Source organism: Sander vitreus, chromosome 24 (assembly GCF_031162955.1).
Source record: "Sander vitreus isolate 19-12246 chromosome 24, sanVit1, whole genome shotgun sequence".
Lineage (NCBI taxonomy): Eukaryota > Metazoa > Chordata > Actinopteri > Perciformes > Percidae > Sander > Sander vitreus.
Window position 1 is genome coordinate 9,974,952 of NC_135878.1, and position 17,985 is coordinate 9,992,936.

The following is a 17,985-nucleotide window of genomic DNA, read 5'->3' on the forward strand; positions in this document are numbered from 1 at the left end:
AGGGAGGGGGAGACCTACATGAACAGCATGCATGTGTGAGTTGCAGTAGTGTGCTTGCCGGCTCTGCTCGCCGGCGAAAAAGCATCAGCCATCTCTGTCAGTGTGGCGCTGCACCTATGACTCCTGTTCGCTTCCTTTTCTGTCGCTCATCTTTAATTTTTCTTGTCTTTTTCCTCCTCTCTCTGCAGAAACTGCTGCCTTGCCCCCCCCTCCTCGAGCCCTCTTTGCAGACAAAAAGCTGCCCTACCTCACCAGGTAAGACGTTATATTTGTCCTTTGCGGTGGAATCTTTTTGATGCGGTTGCTTTATTGCTTGAGAAATCACGAAAGCAGCAGTGATAAAAGAATACATTTGACTATCCTTCAGTGTCTTCTTCTCCCCCGAGCATGCCTATTATCGCTAATCAATGTCTCCCTGCGTATCATCTCCCCTTTGTTTGCAGAGATTCTAATTATTCAGGATATTTGCTGCAGAAATATTCAAACAACCGTTTCAAAGAGCTGATGTTGTGATAAGCCAGGGGCTGTTTCTGTGTTTTTGTGACCCATAGTCTTCGTGACGTACCCAGTCTAGACATCGCTGATTATTCAGCCAGTAGGATAGTTCGCCCTGAGTGTGCTGCTGCTGCTCTGTGTGCATGTGTGTATGTAAAAGCAAATGTTTACCAAGAGATATAAAATCCTGATCTATTTGAAAAAAAAACAAAATAACAAAAAAACATTTAGAAATAATAGGCGATTGTGATCTATTTAGAGGCTGAGGCTGTGATGGCCTGTGGCCTTTGGCGGTTAGCGACTCATAGCCAACAGATTGTTGGTGGTTTCTCCGTGGGAGTGACACCAAGCCGAGCGAGACCGCAGGACACATTACTCTGCCTGTCTGCGTCGACCGAGCCGGCTGTCACAAGTTTGCTGATGGCTCGTTCGGGAGGTGTTTTCGGGCCGACGGGCGGTTTTGATTTGGGCTGCACAATTAATCGCAATTCTATACGGACTAGTGCAATATACAAATCGCAGGGGGAGGCGCAATATTTGTTAAAGGCAAAATATGTGTCAAACCATTCTGAATCAGGTATTGGGGTGCTGCAGAGACGTCCCGGCCTACAAATCGTATCCTACAGACTAAAGAAAAATATCTTTGGTTGGTACCAGATCCTCGCAAAAATCACACTATAATCATTTAAAAAATAATATTTCAATATTTTTCAATGAAAAGGAGAATAATGATACAAAAATGATCATTCCCTCCAATATCGTGAATCATATCGCAATCGCAATATCAGTCAAAATAATCACATTTAGATATTTTCCTCATATGGTGCAGCCCTAGTTTCGATGTGAGCAGGTGGTGACGGAGTAAACTCTGACTCAGCCTTTGCCTTTTTTCTTATACCTTTTTCTTTTCTTCTTCCCTCCCACTCTGTTTATTCCTCCCTCTGCATGTTCCTGCCTTTATCTGTTTTGATCTCTCATCTCTCCCACTTCCCCCCCTGTTTTTTTTTTCCTCTTTCTCTCACACTCTTTCCCTTTCAAGTTGTAGTGACTGGGCATTTTATATTTTAAGGGAGACATTGCTGCAATGGACACTCTGGGTCAATCCCTGTTCTAGCTATGACTGTGTGCCAGAAGTCACCAGGGTGTCTATCCTATCCACAGTGACGTGCCCCCCCCACACACACACACACTTCCCCTCTCTTTATCTATCTCTGTCTGCCCGCATGGTTGCTTGGCAGCTCTGAGGCGAGCTGTCGTTTCCTGGTAACCAACTTTGGATGACACGGCATGGTGTAGGAGGGGAGGACGATGGGGTAAACGCGCCCTCTCTCTGTCCTCCTTTACGGGGTCACAAATGAAGTCCTGTCCCCCCAATCATCATCCTCCCTTTTCCCATTTTTTCTGCATCCCTTTTTTGCCCGAGGTCGCCGCATGGAAGGGAGGCCGCTGTTGCGGTTGGTTAACAAACTGTTGGGCAAAGCCAGTGGGAGACAGAGACATTGTTTTGGAGTCAGCGTTGCCCTTGGTTCCAACTGCTGTTTGTCAGCAATGCATTTGAGATGTAATGGAGCTTAATGTAGGCGTCACAGAGATGTGACGCCTACTTCTCCGACTGCCAGTTAGAAACACATCTCAAACTAGAACTTTGTAGTTCAATCCTGACATGCACAAATGTTATCACGTTGCATTATGAGGATTGTAGGATCCAGTTTTTTGGGAGATTGGCCACAACTTAGGATATTTAGACCTCTTTAGCTTAGATTTTGAACACCGTTTTTTAAAAAACTACCCCCCTGAAAGTATACCACATGTATTAAAATGCAATAAAAATTGCTGTATGTTTTGTATTTCTGAGAGAGATTGTATGCATACATACTACATGCTTACCCTGTTTTAGAATACATTGATTCCTATGATAAATATATGCTAAAACTGGGTCCACTTGGATTCTTTTGGTGCTTACAACCATATCACATGGTGTGCATCAGTACAAGAAGTTTGCTCAGTGTATCTTGTAGAGTAAATACTGAGCAATGACTGAAAACTGGAAAAAGTGGACTTTGAGTTGACTTTGAGTCTTAACCTAACCAGCTGGTTGATTATCAAGCTCCCATATGAGATGTTTTAGTCGTCCAGTAATTGCAACAAGCATCTTTCAACATCAACCTCTCGTGCTGCAGTGTTTTAGGCATTTGATCCCCATCAAAGATGAATATGTACTGTATGTTATTTTCAGAGGCAAACAAAGAGAGAGGGACATCGCGGTCAAGTCAAAACCACCCTCGACTTTGACAGAATGCCCTTAAGTTTCTGTTGACAAGTCACACTTGATGGTTATGTAGCTTGATGTCACTGTCAAAGATGAGGAGAGCCATACAGACAGATGCTGAATAAAAAAGACAGCATTTTATTTTGGGCGTTATTGAAGCCGAGCTTAAATGTAGTGCTGTTGAGGAATGCATGATGTCACCGCATAATAGAAAGTAAGGATTATTGAAGAAGTAAGGGTGGGACAAACTATCGATACAGCAATATCGTTGTCCTTGTTCATGCGATATGAGAATCGATACGCTGACGCCAAATATCAATTTTCTTTATAATTGTTAATAATAAGGCGCTCCAAATAGATTTCCCTGCTCCCAGCATCGCTACTTCATGGCTCCTCGAGGTGGCGCTCAACACATGAATGAGGGAAACTTTAACATAAGTTAACTAGCCGAAGAGGAAGAGGTTGTCAGCGTTCTCTTAATACATCCATGGTGATGATGGACAGCAGTTTACATGCCCCAGCCACGTTTAAATCCAAAGTCTGGACCCATAGTTGCTCTATAGTTCTGTAATTTTAATTTACAATAAAACTGTGCTGCAGACTTGTGCTGTTTTCTAACAGTTTGGACTTGCATTGAATAAAGAGAGAAAACCTGCACTTAAACTATTCACGGGCGTTATGTATTCAAGTTAGACCGATATTGTTATGTATCATTATAGGATTGTCTAGCAATATATTGATTATCACAGAATTGCTGTATTGTAATATTATCAGTATCGTGAGCCATGCTAAAGTTGAGTAAAGACATGGCATGGTTTTATTTCAGTTAGCCTAATAGCTGGTTTGATTTGCATTGAGAGATGATTTTATGGAAAGTACCCCATGCCAATCTCTAGGTATGGTGAAGGGTATGTGATGATGTGGGGCTATTTTAATTCCAAAGGCCAAGGGAACTTAATCAGGATGCGTAGTATCCTGGATCCATGAAATAACTGGCCTTTAAAAATAAACATCTGCCTGCCTCTATGGGAATTTAACATAGGGGTGTACTTACTTATGCCCCCTGTATTTTAAGGAAGAACATTTATTTATTTACGATACATTATTCATTCACAAACAACATTGGTGTCCTTAAAGGTTGGATTTTTCCTCATTTTTTTTTAATTAAGGCATTAAGATCAATTTCCAAAAGATGATTTTTTTTTATTCCTCTTTTTAGTCAACTTTAGCATGGGTGTCCTAATTTTTTCACATGACTGTATATATATACAACTACAAAACCTGAGGCATTTACAGCAGTCCGACTCACTTGTTTCAGCTCAGTCCACATCTGAGATCAACAGACCACCAGAGCCTAACATAGGGGTTTCTAAAAATGTAACACACATTTTCAGCATCTTCACATTCTTGATGGTGAAAGTTTAAAATTACAGCCTGCAGCCTGCAGGCCCCATTTTGGACCGCCTTGTCCCGTCATGCTGATTGATGAATGTGTGTGTGATGCTTTTTGGCCACTAAGAAACCTACCTATATATATGACTATAGACCAGTTCTCCCACCTGTTTTCACTCTTAAGTGCAGCTGTCGCCTCGGAGGCACAAAGACCTGCACCTGGTTCTGCCTGGTTTATGTAACGCAGTGCTGCTGGCATGTGTTTGAACTTGTAGATTACTGGATGCGACAGGCACAGAGCGTTTGGTTTTTGCATATACAGTATGAGACATGTTAATATCTAAAAGTCTTCTCCACTGTTTTTTTTGTCCAATAAGGTGTGGATACTGCAAGTAGCATAATCTAACATGTGTCATGTTACTGCTCAGCACCAGATGTGTTAAGGCCAGATGATAAGTGATATCTTATGCAAGTTTATATAAGATAATTTCCATCTGTCTAAAATGCGGAAATGGTACGTTACATCTCATAATTATTACCATTATTCTATTCATTTCCTGAAAATCAGTCATTTTGTACTAGTTACAGGGAAAATAGAGAAAGGGTTCTGCTGCTCCCATTCAATTCAGTTTTATTTATAGTATCAAATCATAACAGGAGTTATCTCAAGACACTTTACAGTTGGAGTAGGTCTAGACCACACTCTATAATTTACAAAGACCCAACAATTCCAGTAATTCCCCCAAGAGCAAGCGTTTAGTGCGACAGTGGCGAGGAAAAACTTCCTTTTAGAGAGAAACCTGGGACAGACTGAGGCTCTTGGTAGGCGGTTGTATGACGGTTCTGGTTGGGGGTGTGATGAACAGTGGCAATTATAGTCACAATAAAGATAATGGAACTATGAATAGAAATAGTAGTTGTAGTGGTTCATGGCGTAGCAGGGCACTGCAGGGCGTAGCAGGGTGTAGCAGGGCACTGCAGGGCATGGCAGGGCGTAGCCGAGCATAACAGGGTGTAGCAGGGCATAGCAGGGCACTGCAGGGCTTACTGCTCCAGTGCTCACAATGCCCTGCTCCCCTCCCTCTTCAAACTGGTGCTGCAATCATGCTCATCTCTTCTCTATTTTTTCCTTTGGATTAATTAATGAGCCTCTTTCCCGGCAGAGTTTGGCTCATTAGCCACTCAGGCCACTCTTTACTCAGTACCGAGTGTGTGGAGGTGTGGAAAACAGCCTCCCCTCTGTCTTTTTGCACCTGTTAGAGTGCACTGAGTATGCAGAGATCCCTGCTAAATAAAGGAGTTCAGATCTACATGCAGAGTTGTGATAAGGAAAGGCGAAGTAAATCATGGATGCAATTACTCTACTACTACCTTGACGGCAACTCCTTGTGGCTTTGATGTATTTGAATGTGTTTGTGTGTCTGTTTTATGGCGGCGTGCATTGGCCCAAAGGAGTGTGCGTGCATGTTGGTCTTTGGGGAGAAGGAGGCTGTCTTTGTGAATTATAGATGAGGAAGTGGGGGCGATGGCCAAGTTAAAAGGAGAAGAAGCAGAGACCTCAAAGGAGACAGCAAGGACAAACCACAGCAGCTTTAACAGCCACATTATTAGCATACATTATGTCATTTTCTGGCACTTCAAGATTCAAGATTAACTTTATTTAAACACAGACAGCATGTACAAACAGATACTGTACATACTGATGGTGTATAAAACCCAACATGGTGTCATGCAATGCATTAGTTAAACATTACTCAAAATAAAAAAAGAGAGATCACAAGTACAACAATTACAAATCTCCATCGGCATGCAGGCCTGTTCTGCCTTTTACTTGCGGCTATTTAGGAGCTTAATAGACATTAGGCACTGGGATAAATGAGTTTTTGAAACCGTTAAGTCTGCAGCAAGGGACTCTAAACCTCCTACCGGATGGCAGCAGCTCATATTCTGCGTACAGAATGTGAGACTTGTTTCCTTTTACATTCACATTTGTTATTTTTATTATTTAATTGAAATCAGTGTGTGGGTTTTAAGCACCCGAGTGATACTTTGATTTAAAGTACAGGATTGCTAAAAGTAACACAATCATACTACCTTTTTTAGCCTTTATCTTGCTGTAGGAGGTAGGAGTAGTTCTTGAAGTAGTCTTGAACTAAGCCTTCAGGTGACATAATGCAACAAATCTTCCTGTGATGATGATCCCCTTTATCTCTTCTGTTGGCTCATTTGAATTCATTTCCTGTTTGCCTCGTCTCTGATGATGAAGTCAAATCTGTGGATTAGGTCAGCCTCTGACCTCCTTCCTCTATTTTTGACTCTTCCCTTCCTCCATCTCTTCTCTCTTTGTCTTCTGTTTGACATGTTGACCTCCCTCCTCCTGGGAAGAACATGCAGGTCAAGACAAATGCCAGACCCAAAAAATGCTGTTTTCTTCCTTTCCAGAGACTCAAGAGAAATTGCTTGTTTGTTCACATGCTCACTGTTGGTGGCCATCCGTTACACATCGACCCACGAGATGTGCTACTGGAGGTTGATGATCATCTTGTGCGACTGATAAGATTTTCAGAATGTAAAAATATCAGCTTTTCTTTCTGCTGTAAGCTGTAATTAATGAGTTTGGATATTAGATAAGACACGCTTCATATACTTTATGTTCAGACAGGCTGTGGAAAGTAGAGGGTAGTTGCAGTTACTAGTGCAATACGTAAGTAATTTGGTAACTGATCAAAAAGAAGACACTTGTTTTCAGGAATTCACTCATTCATTCCTTATTTCCCCCCAATTACAGCTAACTTGCATCAATTAGTTAATTCGTTTTGTTTCCAAGATCACAAGCTCCAATTGTGAATTAATCATTTATTAAAAACATGGGTGCACTTTTGGAAGAAAAAACAAAGATAGAGAAGAATTGCGTTGAGATTTAGATTTCAGGTCAACTGCTGTATTAGAGAGAGATAATTTGGTGTGTCAGTTAAAAAGATGGCGTAGAGTAATAATGCTTCTATTTCTATCACTCTCCTGATATTTTTGGGTTAGGTGGTAACTATGCATCTCTTTATATCTTCCTCTTTCCTCATCCCTTTTCTTTTTCTGGCTAAGCTTCCCCAGCTGGCTAGCCTCCCCCCAAAAGAGCCATCACTTCCTGTGTGACCTTACTGTTTTTCTTCTCTTTTACCCATTCTGTCTATTTCTCTCTTTCTGCAGACAAATAACAAACCAGAGGAAAAATAGTAACATTTGATCCAATTCCTTTAAATTAAAAGACCGTACCAGCAGTGGTTTTGCATGTTTTAGTCCATTTAAAACAAAGTCCATGTTTTGTTATTGCCAACTTTTTTTTCTTTCTTTTTTTTTTACAAAGACTGAACGGAGTCCCTGAAGTGACATGAGCGAGCAAAAAAAGAGTTTCTGGTGCTCAACATTAAAAGCTCACCAGAAAAATCACACAGTTCTGGGAGAAATGTTAGGTATAATTTGATAATGCTAACAATGCAAGACGAAAACTTTTCCGTAAAATGTGAAACATGAAATTGCAATTATGAAAATGAGTTAACATGAAAAGCATGACCACACAATCACGTGTTAACAGCATAAGCAAAACAACAGAATTCAGTGAGACAACAAAAAGGCTTTTCCAAACTGTGAGTCCGAACGGGCAAGAAACACGAGTGGGTAGGTGATAAACAAAGAGAAAATGATTACCCAAACTACCCACTAAGTTGCAATAAACCAGAATTATCCTGTAGGAGATAGGAGGTGATTTCTGTTTCCTTCTCTTTTTCACTCCAGGCCTCTTTGTTTCTCTCCTCTCTAATGAATCACCCTCCTTCCTGTTTGGAGAATCTCTGTTCAGCTCTCTTTGCGTCCCTCTACTTCATCCTCTATCTCTGTCATTCTCTGCCTAACAGCCTGTTTTGGCTCCAGAACCCCATCCCCCCCCCCCCCCCCACCCCCGACGGTCCTTTCACACTGTTTTAATGTTAACAGGATGCTCTGTTTTCTACCTCCTTACAGTCCAAAAGCAGCATAAACGTGCAAATCTGTTTTTCTTCATGGCTGTCTTAAGCCTGAACTCATCCCCTGGCTCAGCCCCAATGGACCAATCCAAGAATTTCACAAATCTCAAAAACAGCTCCCGAGTGGAGTCTTTTGGCGCACAGATGACACGTTCACTTGTAATCACTAAAAAAGAATCACTTTGATTTCTTTTTTTTTTGGGGATTATTATCCCTGTTGCCTTGGAAACTATCCTACTGACCTCTGTTTCTCTTTCTTTTTTTCATCTCACGCTGGCTGTAGTCACGCTCATTAACTTCTTTTCTACCTGTTGTTTCTCAGCAATGTTGGTGTTATCGAGTAGTCTCGCATTGCCGGACCTTCCTCCACAGCGCTGCGGAGGAAGGTCTGGCTAGTCCACACAGTATTCCGGGATGGGAGAAAAAAACGTGCTCTGGTTTATCGGCATTTCTTTAAACCAATCACAAACATCTTGGACAGCCGGACAGAGCCATGGTGCCTCTGCAAAATAGCCTGGGGAAGGAACTTGTTTTGGTGGAACGTGTGTACGTTCAAAAGTTGTTTTAGTCGTGCAACAGAAAACTCCGATTGGACAGATAGTCTAGCTAGCTGTCTGGATTGACCCTGCAGAGATCTGAGGAGCAGTTAACCATAGTCCTCATAAATCAATCTTATCATCTAACTCTTAGTAAGAAAGCGAATAAGTCAATATCCCAAAATATAGAACTATTCCTTCAAGTTTGCATTTGTGCCAAACCACATAACTTCTCAGTATTCCAAATGGATAATCAGATTGTGGAAAAAAACACAATACTTTAGCTTTTTTGTAAAGATATTTCCAGCACTTGCATATTATGCCGTCTTCACTTAGAGTATGCAACCAAATCAATTAAAAGATGAAAAGAAATGACAAGCAAATCATACATTTCTGAGGACGATTTGATAATGTGAACAATGCAAGTGATGCCATTAATTTCAATATAAAACATGCAAGTGCAATTACAACTAAATAAATTAACATGAAATGCATGACACAGTCCTGTGATGACACTCATGATCACAAAAAAAAAATAAAATGTCAACAAAAAGGCGTTTTTAATGTGAATGGACACACTCATGCATGGACACTGAACAGACTAGCTTGCCTTTGGTTTTGTTGTTGTGTACAGCCCATCGGTGCGGCAGCTTAAAAGAGAGACGAGGCCACACTGAGGTTGGGATTAATGTTGCTGGCAGACTCCAGGTGACCGAGCTAAGCTCCTGTGTGCATGCACGGCTCCATGCACGGCTGTGTTTAACACAAGGCTGACATGAGAGCTGTCTCGTTAAAAGTCCCTCGATTTGACTCTGGACTAGCCACGCTGGATTCAGAGGTTAGAGCTCGAAGCTGTCGGAGAATTAAATAGGTTTAGGCTTTTGTCAGACCCAGTGATGTAACTCTTTTTTTCTTTTCTTTTTTTATAAAGGAGAAGTGTAAAACTTCAGTGCTGCACATTATTGATGTCCTAACATGTACACATGTTTATACAGCATGTGATTATTTATTTATTTATTCCTGTCCATGTTCAGTATGACAGATTTACCTGTGTACTGGCCAATTGGATTCTGTCATTGGTTTTTGGGGGAAGGAGTGTCTCCATTGATGTGTTGATGTGTGTCCTGTGTTGTGTTTACAGTGTAGTTGTCATGGTGGTGCTTTTTTCTGTATATGTGTGTGTGTTAGTCATCCTGCTGCACATTAATTTTCCTTCTCTAAGGATAAATAAAATGAAACTTGAAATTGAACTTGTATTCCCTCTTTTTCTACTTCCCTCTTTCTTCATGCAGGTCTGAGCAGACGCTTCAACTCAGCAGCCGTCTGTTTAGTCTATCAGTGAAGAAAGCTCTTCAAGCTAGGTAAGCAATTAAAAAATAAAAAATAAAATGTATATAAACAAGAGTCTAGAGTCATCTCACACCGAAATAAGTTAGAAATTTAAGAAAAAACATAGTACAAGTCTGGACCGCTGCCAGATAGTATCCTATGCACTACTTCTATTCATGACATTTCACACTGACTTTTCCCATGACTCATGGGGCCTCAGGAGTCAGATCTAAGTGGCTGCACTCAGCCAGATGATTAGCTTGGCTGTCCATGGATGGGAGAATTATACTCTACAACATGTTGGACGGAAGAAGGGGCGATTGCTTGGGTTGATGTCATGCAAGATATTTTTGACTGGCAAAAAAGCGGTCATTAACTCGAAACTCGTGTTTTGACTCTTTCGCTGGTCAAATGTGTGTTGAGTTTCCTGGCAGGAAATGAGATGACAGAGCGAGTGGCAAAGATTTAGTGGTACATTCAGAGAAGTCTTTTGTTTGTGTGTGTGTGTGTCTATATTTAGCTCATGTTAACAATGTGTTTGTTCCCAACGAGTTGTGGGTTTAGCTTAGTGGATGCATTTCGGGGGCATCATTTAAAGGGTGTGTTTGTTTGTTTGCGTGTGCATGCGGTTCTTTTTTTTTTTGGCTGTTTGTGAATGTGTTCAGGTTGATTTGAGCAGGGAGTGAGTGTGTGTGTGTGTGTGTGTGTGTGTGTGAGCGTGGGTGTGCTGGGCGTGGGCTGTGGACAGTCATCATTATCCTCACAGCCATGAAGGACGCGTAATAATGTAAGACGGCTGGTGAGGGAGGGACTGACTGCTAAAGAGACAGACAGGAAACACAGCGGAGGGCTCAGTGCTGTGTGTAAATGTCACAGTGTCGTTGCTTTATATTTTTGGTTGGGACAATTACCAGGAATTATTATGCAGAAATAGCTGGTGTCCTATTTTTTTTAAAATTCTGGTTGCCTGGGCTTTAACTTAAGTATAATTATAAATTCATGATTTACAGTAATGCGTATTTATCACACATCTGCAACAGTGTGGGAGGTACTTAGACATCCTGTTTTATGACTTTTGTTGATGCATTTTGAGTTTTTTAAAGATGGCCCTCTTTTATTTATACTGTATGTTTAGCCATGCTATGTTACTTCTCGTGGTAACTGCCCATTTCTTCCCAACAAATTGCTGTTGTTGGTTGCAGCAAAACATGTGATACACTTACATACCACTCCCATCAGCACCAGCCTAAAAATCTAAAATCACATCAACAGGCCAACCAGCAACCAGCCATCAGTGTATTGATGGATTTAAATGGCTTGGCTGCCATTTGTGTCAGTGTCAGTTAGGAAAGACCCCTGGAGCTGCGCCTGGAGGATCTGGTGACCTATTTCAGGATCCATAACATGTTCAAAGTCCACTCTCTGCAGCCAGCATCCTCTCCTGACCACCACCTGCCCCTCCCACTCCGGGGCTCAAATCACCATGGGAACAATGACATCACCGTGGGGCTGATGTGTGCCAGGAAGCATCTACTCCTCTGATGAGATTGAAGAATCTAACTAAAGAGAAGGGAAAAGCAAGCACTCCGGCAGTGAGAGGAGGGAATACAATTTAAAGTTAGGATGCAGAAGAGACACAGCAGTCAGTTTGATTTAATCAATCATAAATCATCTTGAAGGAGGACAATTCAGTGTGCAGACAGGAAACTCACTAAAAAAAATCCAATAATACCAATCAAGTCCTCACAATATTCCATTTGAAATACAATACATTTGATTGAAAAAAGCACTATTGACCATTACTGCTGGGTTCGTAATTGAGATTCATGTTAATGATCATTTACTTAATCAATTAATGTTTCTTTTACTGGACAGTGACAGTAGTTTATTATGAATAAGTTACAATGTTAATGTTGGGTAACCGTCATTTGTAATCAAAACTATTTCATCTGCGTTTTATTTAGAAATGTAAGCGTGATACTGAAGTAGTTCAGAGTAAGAAACTACAGTCATTTGGCTAACAGCTGATTAGATGTGACACGCTGCAGCGTCATGGTGGCATGAAGGTTATAGAGATCATTATGATCATCTCGACACTTGGCAGCAGACATAATAAACATTCATTCCATTAGAAAAGATTGGATTTAAATCACACGTTATCAGCCTGTGAATAAATGTCTTGCGGTCGGTAGACTCATGCTCAGAAGACTGTGATTAAAGATGGGGAGGAATAACCAGTACTACAAGCACTTATTTAAAAGGAATGTAGATACTGCATACGACACACTCAATTTTTGAGGTACACATATTTGATAAGATGAGCACTATTTTTGTGTTTTTAGACTTGTACACATGGAAAGTCTAGTTTGCAACAGAATTTCAGAAAATATATTCTAATGTTAAGTCATTGTTATTGTCACAGTATCAGTGTTTCTTAATTCAGATGTTTTGGCATGATTAGATATGTTTCTGAGAAGTAACAAAGCCTTGTTAGTTCCCAGTGCACCTATACTGCTGTTATTACGGTACTAAATCTGCAAGGATAGGAATCAGCCCTGCACTTCTTATACATGGGTGTGTGTGTTTGTGTGTGCCTTGCCCGTCATGCTGCTGTTCACCATATACACAGTTCATTCACACTTCAATGGCAGTGCTCATTATTGCCATGTCAGTCCCCCACATGTCTTGCTGAGTCAACGCAACATAATCCGCTGCTGCTGAGGAGGAAGCCGCTGGATTCTGGGTTGATTACAGGACAGGGCAACCTTGACTGTCCTGCTGTCCTCCTCAGGGCTACTGTTTAGTGTGACAGTTAGCCGTCATCCACTGCAAAGTATTACACAGTGACTGTTTACATGGCTTGTGATACTGAACCTATTCTAAATAATGTAGTGCTTTGATGAAACTTGCATATCCAAAATGCCCTTCAGTAGTGCAACTAATATTTGAATGACAGGAAATATCACTTTCACGCCAACTTTGACCTCATCCAGTCAATTTCTTTTTAAGTCATTGTCTTCATTGAGATAACATTTTAACTGCAGTCCATATAAATAAATTATGAAATTGTAATTTACATAAATGAAAATATGTTTTCCTGGATGTTTCCCCTTAAGGGTTGGGAGAGTAAAAGGAACTCAACGGATATAAATAATAAACAATAGGTTTAAATGGCAAAACACAGCATTGCTCAGGAAATATTTGGTCACATGGCGTCCACATCTGGATGCAGAAATAATATGTAGATGTAGAAAATCATACCTAAAGTTAGAGACCACACTCAAACACACACACTTACAGACAGACAGAGAGACACACACTCGAGCGCTCCCACAGAGGATTAAGGCCAGGTTGGCCTACTGAGTCTGGCTGCCAGAGATTCCATCCTACCTCCTAAATGGATGGTGACATTCCGATGTGAGCGGCGCTCCACGGAGGCGTGATGAGTGACCCAGATTGGGGTGGGGTGGATGGAGGGGGGAGGGAGGCGCAGACAAGAGGGAAGTGAGGTTGGATTAGGGACAGGGTGGAGTCGGGAGAGAAGAGGGCCAAGCTGCGGCTGGAAGGTAGTGCGAGGTGCAGCAGGGGGGCCATGAGAGTGCGAGACGAGGGCATTGAAAGACAAAAGAAAGAGGGAGAAAAGAGAAGTCAGTCGAGCCTCAGGCCTGCTGCCACAGCTCTCTTGTCCCATGCTGGCATGGTCAATTTAAGAAATCAATCCCAAGATGTAATGGGATTTGACAGTGCTTTTTTGACTCCCGGTGCAGTTGATTTAACCCTTTGAAGATTAGGACATTGTGATGGTTCGCATGTTGTGCACTTGTGGGCTAACTGCTGGGGTTCTTGCCTTTCAGAAAGTGTAAAAGTCAAACATTATTTAATAGTTTGAGATTCTCTAAAAGATAATGCTATAACCTAGTTTCTAATAAAGTGTCACAGCTTAAGCGTAGGTGGTTATGGTTTTTCAGGTTTTAGTGCAGACCTGACCTGTTGTCACTCTAAATGGCACCAGAGATCACTTCCTGTCTGCAGGTGAGTGCCTATACCTAGTTTTTCCTGCTCATAAAAGCAACTTTGTCAGATACCCACAAAGCTAATTGCAGATTTATTAAAAATCTGCTGCTGTTTTTGGTGTTATATTTGGAAAGAAGCCCATTATACACTTTTTCATTTTCTTTTTAACATAATAAGGCTGGTTAAAAGCTAGAAGGGAGCCATGGGAGAGGGCAATGTCAGATCACGTTAACCACAAGAGGATGACAAGGTGTGCCTGAAAGGCAAGGTCCTGAGCAATTTGGTACTGCATTGTGATCTAACAGGACAGGTGTTAGCTTTGATTCACATGGGTACAATTACTGTTACTCGCAACCAATGCTACCAGTTTTTCTTAATCCACATTGTATTAAAATGTCAGTGGTTCTTAGTATTTTACATGCTGCTGGTAGGGGAGGTAAAACATCAACACAACAAACAAGCCAACAAATAATAGAAGATGTATTTGAAGTCTATCTAGACCCCTGGGGGTGTACTGCATTTGGATTTGTGAGAAAAGGTGCAATCTGCATGTGTGTTTTTCTCTGCTATTAAGAGCCTGTTCATCAAATGTTTATGTAAACAGCCAAAGTTGATGTCATCCTTTGTAGGGACAATATGCAAATGCAAAGTGTGGCATGACATTGCCAAAACAGCAGCTGAAAGCACGTCAATGCAATTCTAAACCACCATCAGCACAATCTGGCTGTCCCCGCACCAGTTTTCTTCCTTCTTAGCAACAGCTGGGACGAGACTGAGCCCTGGGCTGAGATTTTCAGCTTCAGACAGTTTGGTCCCATATCTTTAAGTGTCAGTAGGTCTCTCTCTCTCTCTCTCTCTCTCTCTCTCTCTCTCTCTCTCTCTCTCTCTCTCTCTCTCTCTCTCTCTCTCTCTCTCTCTCTCTCTCTCTCTCTCTCTCTGATTCTCACATCTTCCCACTGCAGCAGACATTAGCCCCGATCACTGTGAGCCTGTCGTCTTGCAGCACTGCAGGGAAGGAGAGAGACTTAGAAAGGAATGACGAGGGAAGAGAGATTGAGACAAAAGACAACTGTATTTCACAAAGGCGTATACATATTTTAGGACTGAAGCTACCAAGAATTTGACATGTCCCTGATTCATTTTTTTTTCTTAGCAGGGTTGAAAACATCAATTAGATATTCAATTTTAAAAGAATAGTGACATTTTGAAAAATATGTTTTCTTGCTGAGAGTTGTTTTTTTGTTGCCATGAGACGACTGATACAACTCTCATGTCTGTATGCTAAAATATAGCTTGTCAGCCGGTTAGCTTATCTCAACATAAAGAATGGAAACAGCGACAACATCTGGACTGGCTCTGTCACAATTTAGATCAGATTCAGATTGATCGAACTACAAATGTTTTCAAGCTCTGACCCTGGCTAGTGGATATATGAGCTTATTTTAATATAATAATATTTTGATGAATATGTTTGCAAACTGATCAGTGTGACCCGAAAATGCGAAATGCATGAGATTTGGCAGGAGATATATATATATATATATATATATATATATAAATGACTTTAAGCTAGACAAAAAAACTAACAGCTAACGGGTTTAGTCCGAGAGAAAGAAAGGGACACGAGAAACAAATGGAGGAAGAAAGGATGATTTTGTTATGATAATATGAGCTGCTGCAGCTGATGATGATGCAATTTAGCTAGGCTGCTAGCAAGGGAGGGCCCTCTGCTAATCTTCGTTCAAAAAGCAACATTATGGGTTTCCTCTAAAGGGGAAAAAGGCTTTTATGAGGGTGCATGCTTAATTAGAATGTAGATACATTGGTGGTGCGTACTCGATTGGGACAAACCTTTTGTCATTATAATTGGTGGATAAGAGCTTGTTGCACTGTAGTGAAGGCAGTGAGAGCTGTAATACGTGCTGCAGTCTGCCATGTTCTGCACCAGTGTGTGTGTGTGTGTGTGTGTGTGTGTGTGTGTGTGTGTGTGTGTGTGTAAAGCACTTTTTTTTGTCTGAATAGGGCAAGACTATCAAACCCATCTGCTGGACCCCCATAAGACCTGTTCAGGTTGCCAGGGTAACAACCTCGTTATCATTGGTGAGGGGATATGAAGGGTGTGTTTTCATCATTTCACAAGCTGCTTGCTGCAGTGCACCTTAACAATGTTGTCTTTATTTTTATCACGTATTCAAGATTTATATAAATTCTATTTTAGATGCTGTTTACTCATTTGTTTATTGTTGTGTTTTGGATTGAAGCTCGCCTCTTAAGCAGTAAAACATATGCCATTCAGGCAATACTTAATGAAATCTCATCCACAGGCAGGTGACGGTGTCATCCTCCACCTGTTACCAGAAACACACATTTGGAAGCCTTTGGGAGCCACAAAAAATAGAATAGAGTAGGCACAGCTCCTTCCTGTCTCAGCACGTGGATGCTGAGACAAAGACCAGTTTACTGAGCCGGTAGAGGAACAATGTTGCACCTCACTCCCTCTGGTGGCTGATTTGTGAGCTTCACCATGCAGTGTGCATCCTGTGTCATAGTTAGCTGAGATGACTCCTCTCTTATTCTTTATCATCTCTCCATCTCCCTCTTTCTTCTACATGAGCGAACCTCATAATCATCTTTTTGTTCCCTTTTTTCCCCACCACTTGCTCTTACAGGTTGACCTGTCCCCTCCCCGGTGTCCCAGCAGGCAGGCATGGCAGACGGTCAGCAGCCAGACGAGCACTGGGCCTCAAACGGCCAGGAGAATGGTGAGAATGGCTACTCTGCCTACAGCTCTGCCTACAGGGAGAATGGATATCACGGTGGAGCAGCTGCCCATCCTGGAACAACAGGTAGGAACGCGGACACAGTGTGTTTGTGAGTGTGTGTGTGTGTGTGTGTGTGTGTGTGTGTGTGTGTGTGTGTGTGTGTGTGTGTGTGTGTGTGTGTGTGTGTGTGTGTAAGCATGTGCATGCAGCACTGGGTCAATGGCATTGATTGGACTGCCTACACATACTGTCAGATGGGTCTTGGTAAATGTGATTGGTTCCATGGTGCCAGGCAAGGGCAGCCAATCCCCAAAAGGCACGTGTTTCATATTCAAATGAGTACTACTGAACATGAACAATCTGCTGTAGCAGTGCTACTAAAGGTTGAAGGACATTGCCATGGTTCTTCAAGACTGTGTAGAGGGCATCTATATCTTTTCTGGAGGTAGACCAGAAAGCTCAATGACTCCTACTGTAGTATGAAATACTCCAAGCTTTGAGTAAAAATATAAGGAGAGGAGGTATCTTGCAATAAAGCTGGTTTATTTTATAGTGGAGCATGTTGAAGATGGTTGCCTCTCAGAAACATGCTTGTTTTAAGGATTTCACACTTAGGAAAAAATATGACAGATTAAAACTCTAAATTATGATAATGCGGTTGGATAAGGGTTTTACATCTAACTAAGAAAACAAAGCATCATATCCATCAAATAAGAACTTGAAAACACAGGCTGGGGGATGTCAGGTTTTCAGCAAAATGCCAATATGATGATGATATGTCGCTGATATGTCTGCAAAATGATCAGCCTAGCTTAAAGGAAAGAGAGGGAGAAGGGAAAGATAGAGGGGTAGAGAGGAAAGAAATTGAAGAAGAGAACATTAATAAAAGGTGGGAAAAAAAGATGGCAATTATTAGCTCGTACCTTTTTATGTCATGCTTACATGTCCGACACACCTTAACAATGTGCATGTTTACATCTGGATGAACCTGTAATTTTCACTTTTTTATAGTGAATTGAATGTACATACTAAGTTTGTCAATGTCTTTTCATGGTTTTATGGTTGAATCGAATGTTGAGCCACTGCAATGTGACTCTGTATATGTTGTGTGACATTTTACACCATCTGAGGTAAGTTGATGCTCTAAATGCATCCATCTGCACTTGACATTG

At 41.4% G+C, this 17,985-nt stretch overlaps 1 protein-coding gene across 1 annotated transcript in view; it reads left to right on the forward strand.

The window, feature by feature from the left end:
• The first annotated feature begins 202 nt into the window (after positions 1–202).
• LOC144512662 (uncharacterized) overlaps positions 203–17,985 on the forward strand; it is a 36,538-nt gene continuing 18,755 nt past the window's right edge. Inside the window, exons 1-3 of the mRNA XM_078243500.1 lie at positions 203–255; positions 10,001–10,069; positions 16,721–16,897. Coding sequence (XP_078099626.1) covers positions 16,759–16,897 — 139 coding nt within the window. The 5' untranslated portion in view covers positions 203–255; positions 10,001–10,069; positions 16,721–16,758. The remainder of the gene's footprint in view (positions 256–10,000; positions 10,070–16,720; positions 16,898–17,985) is intronic.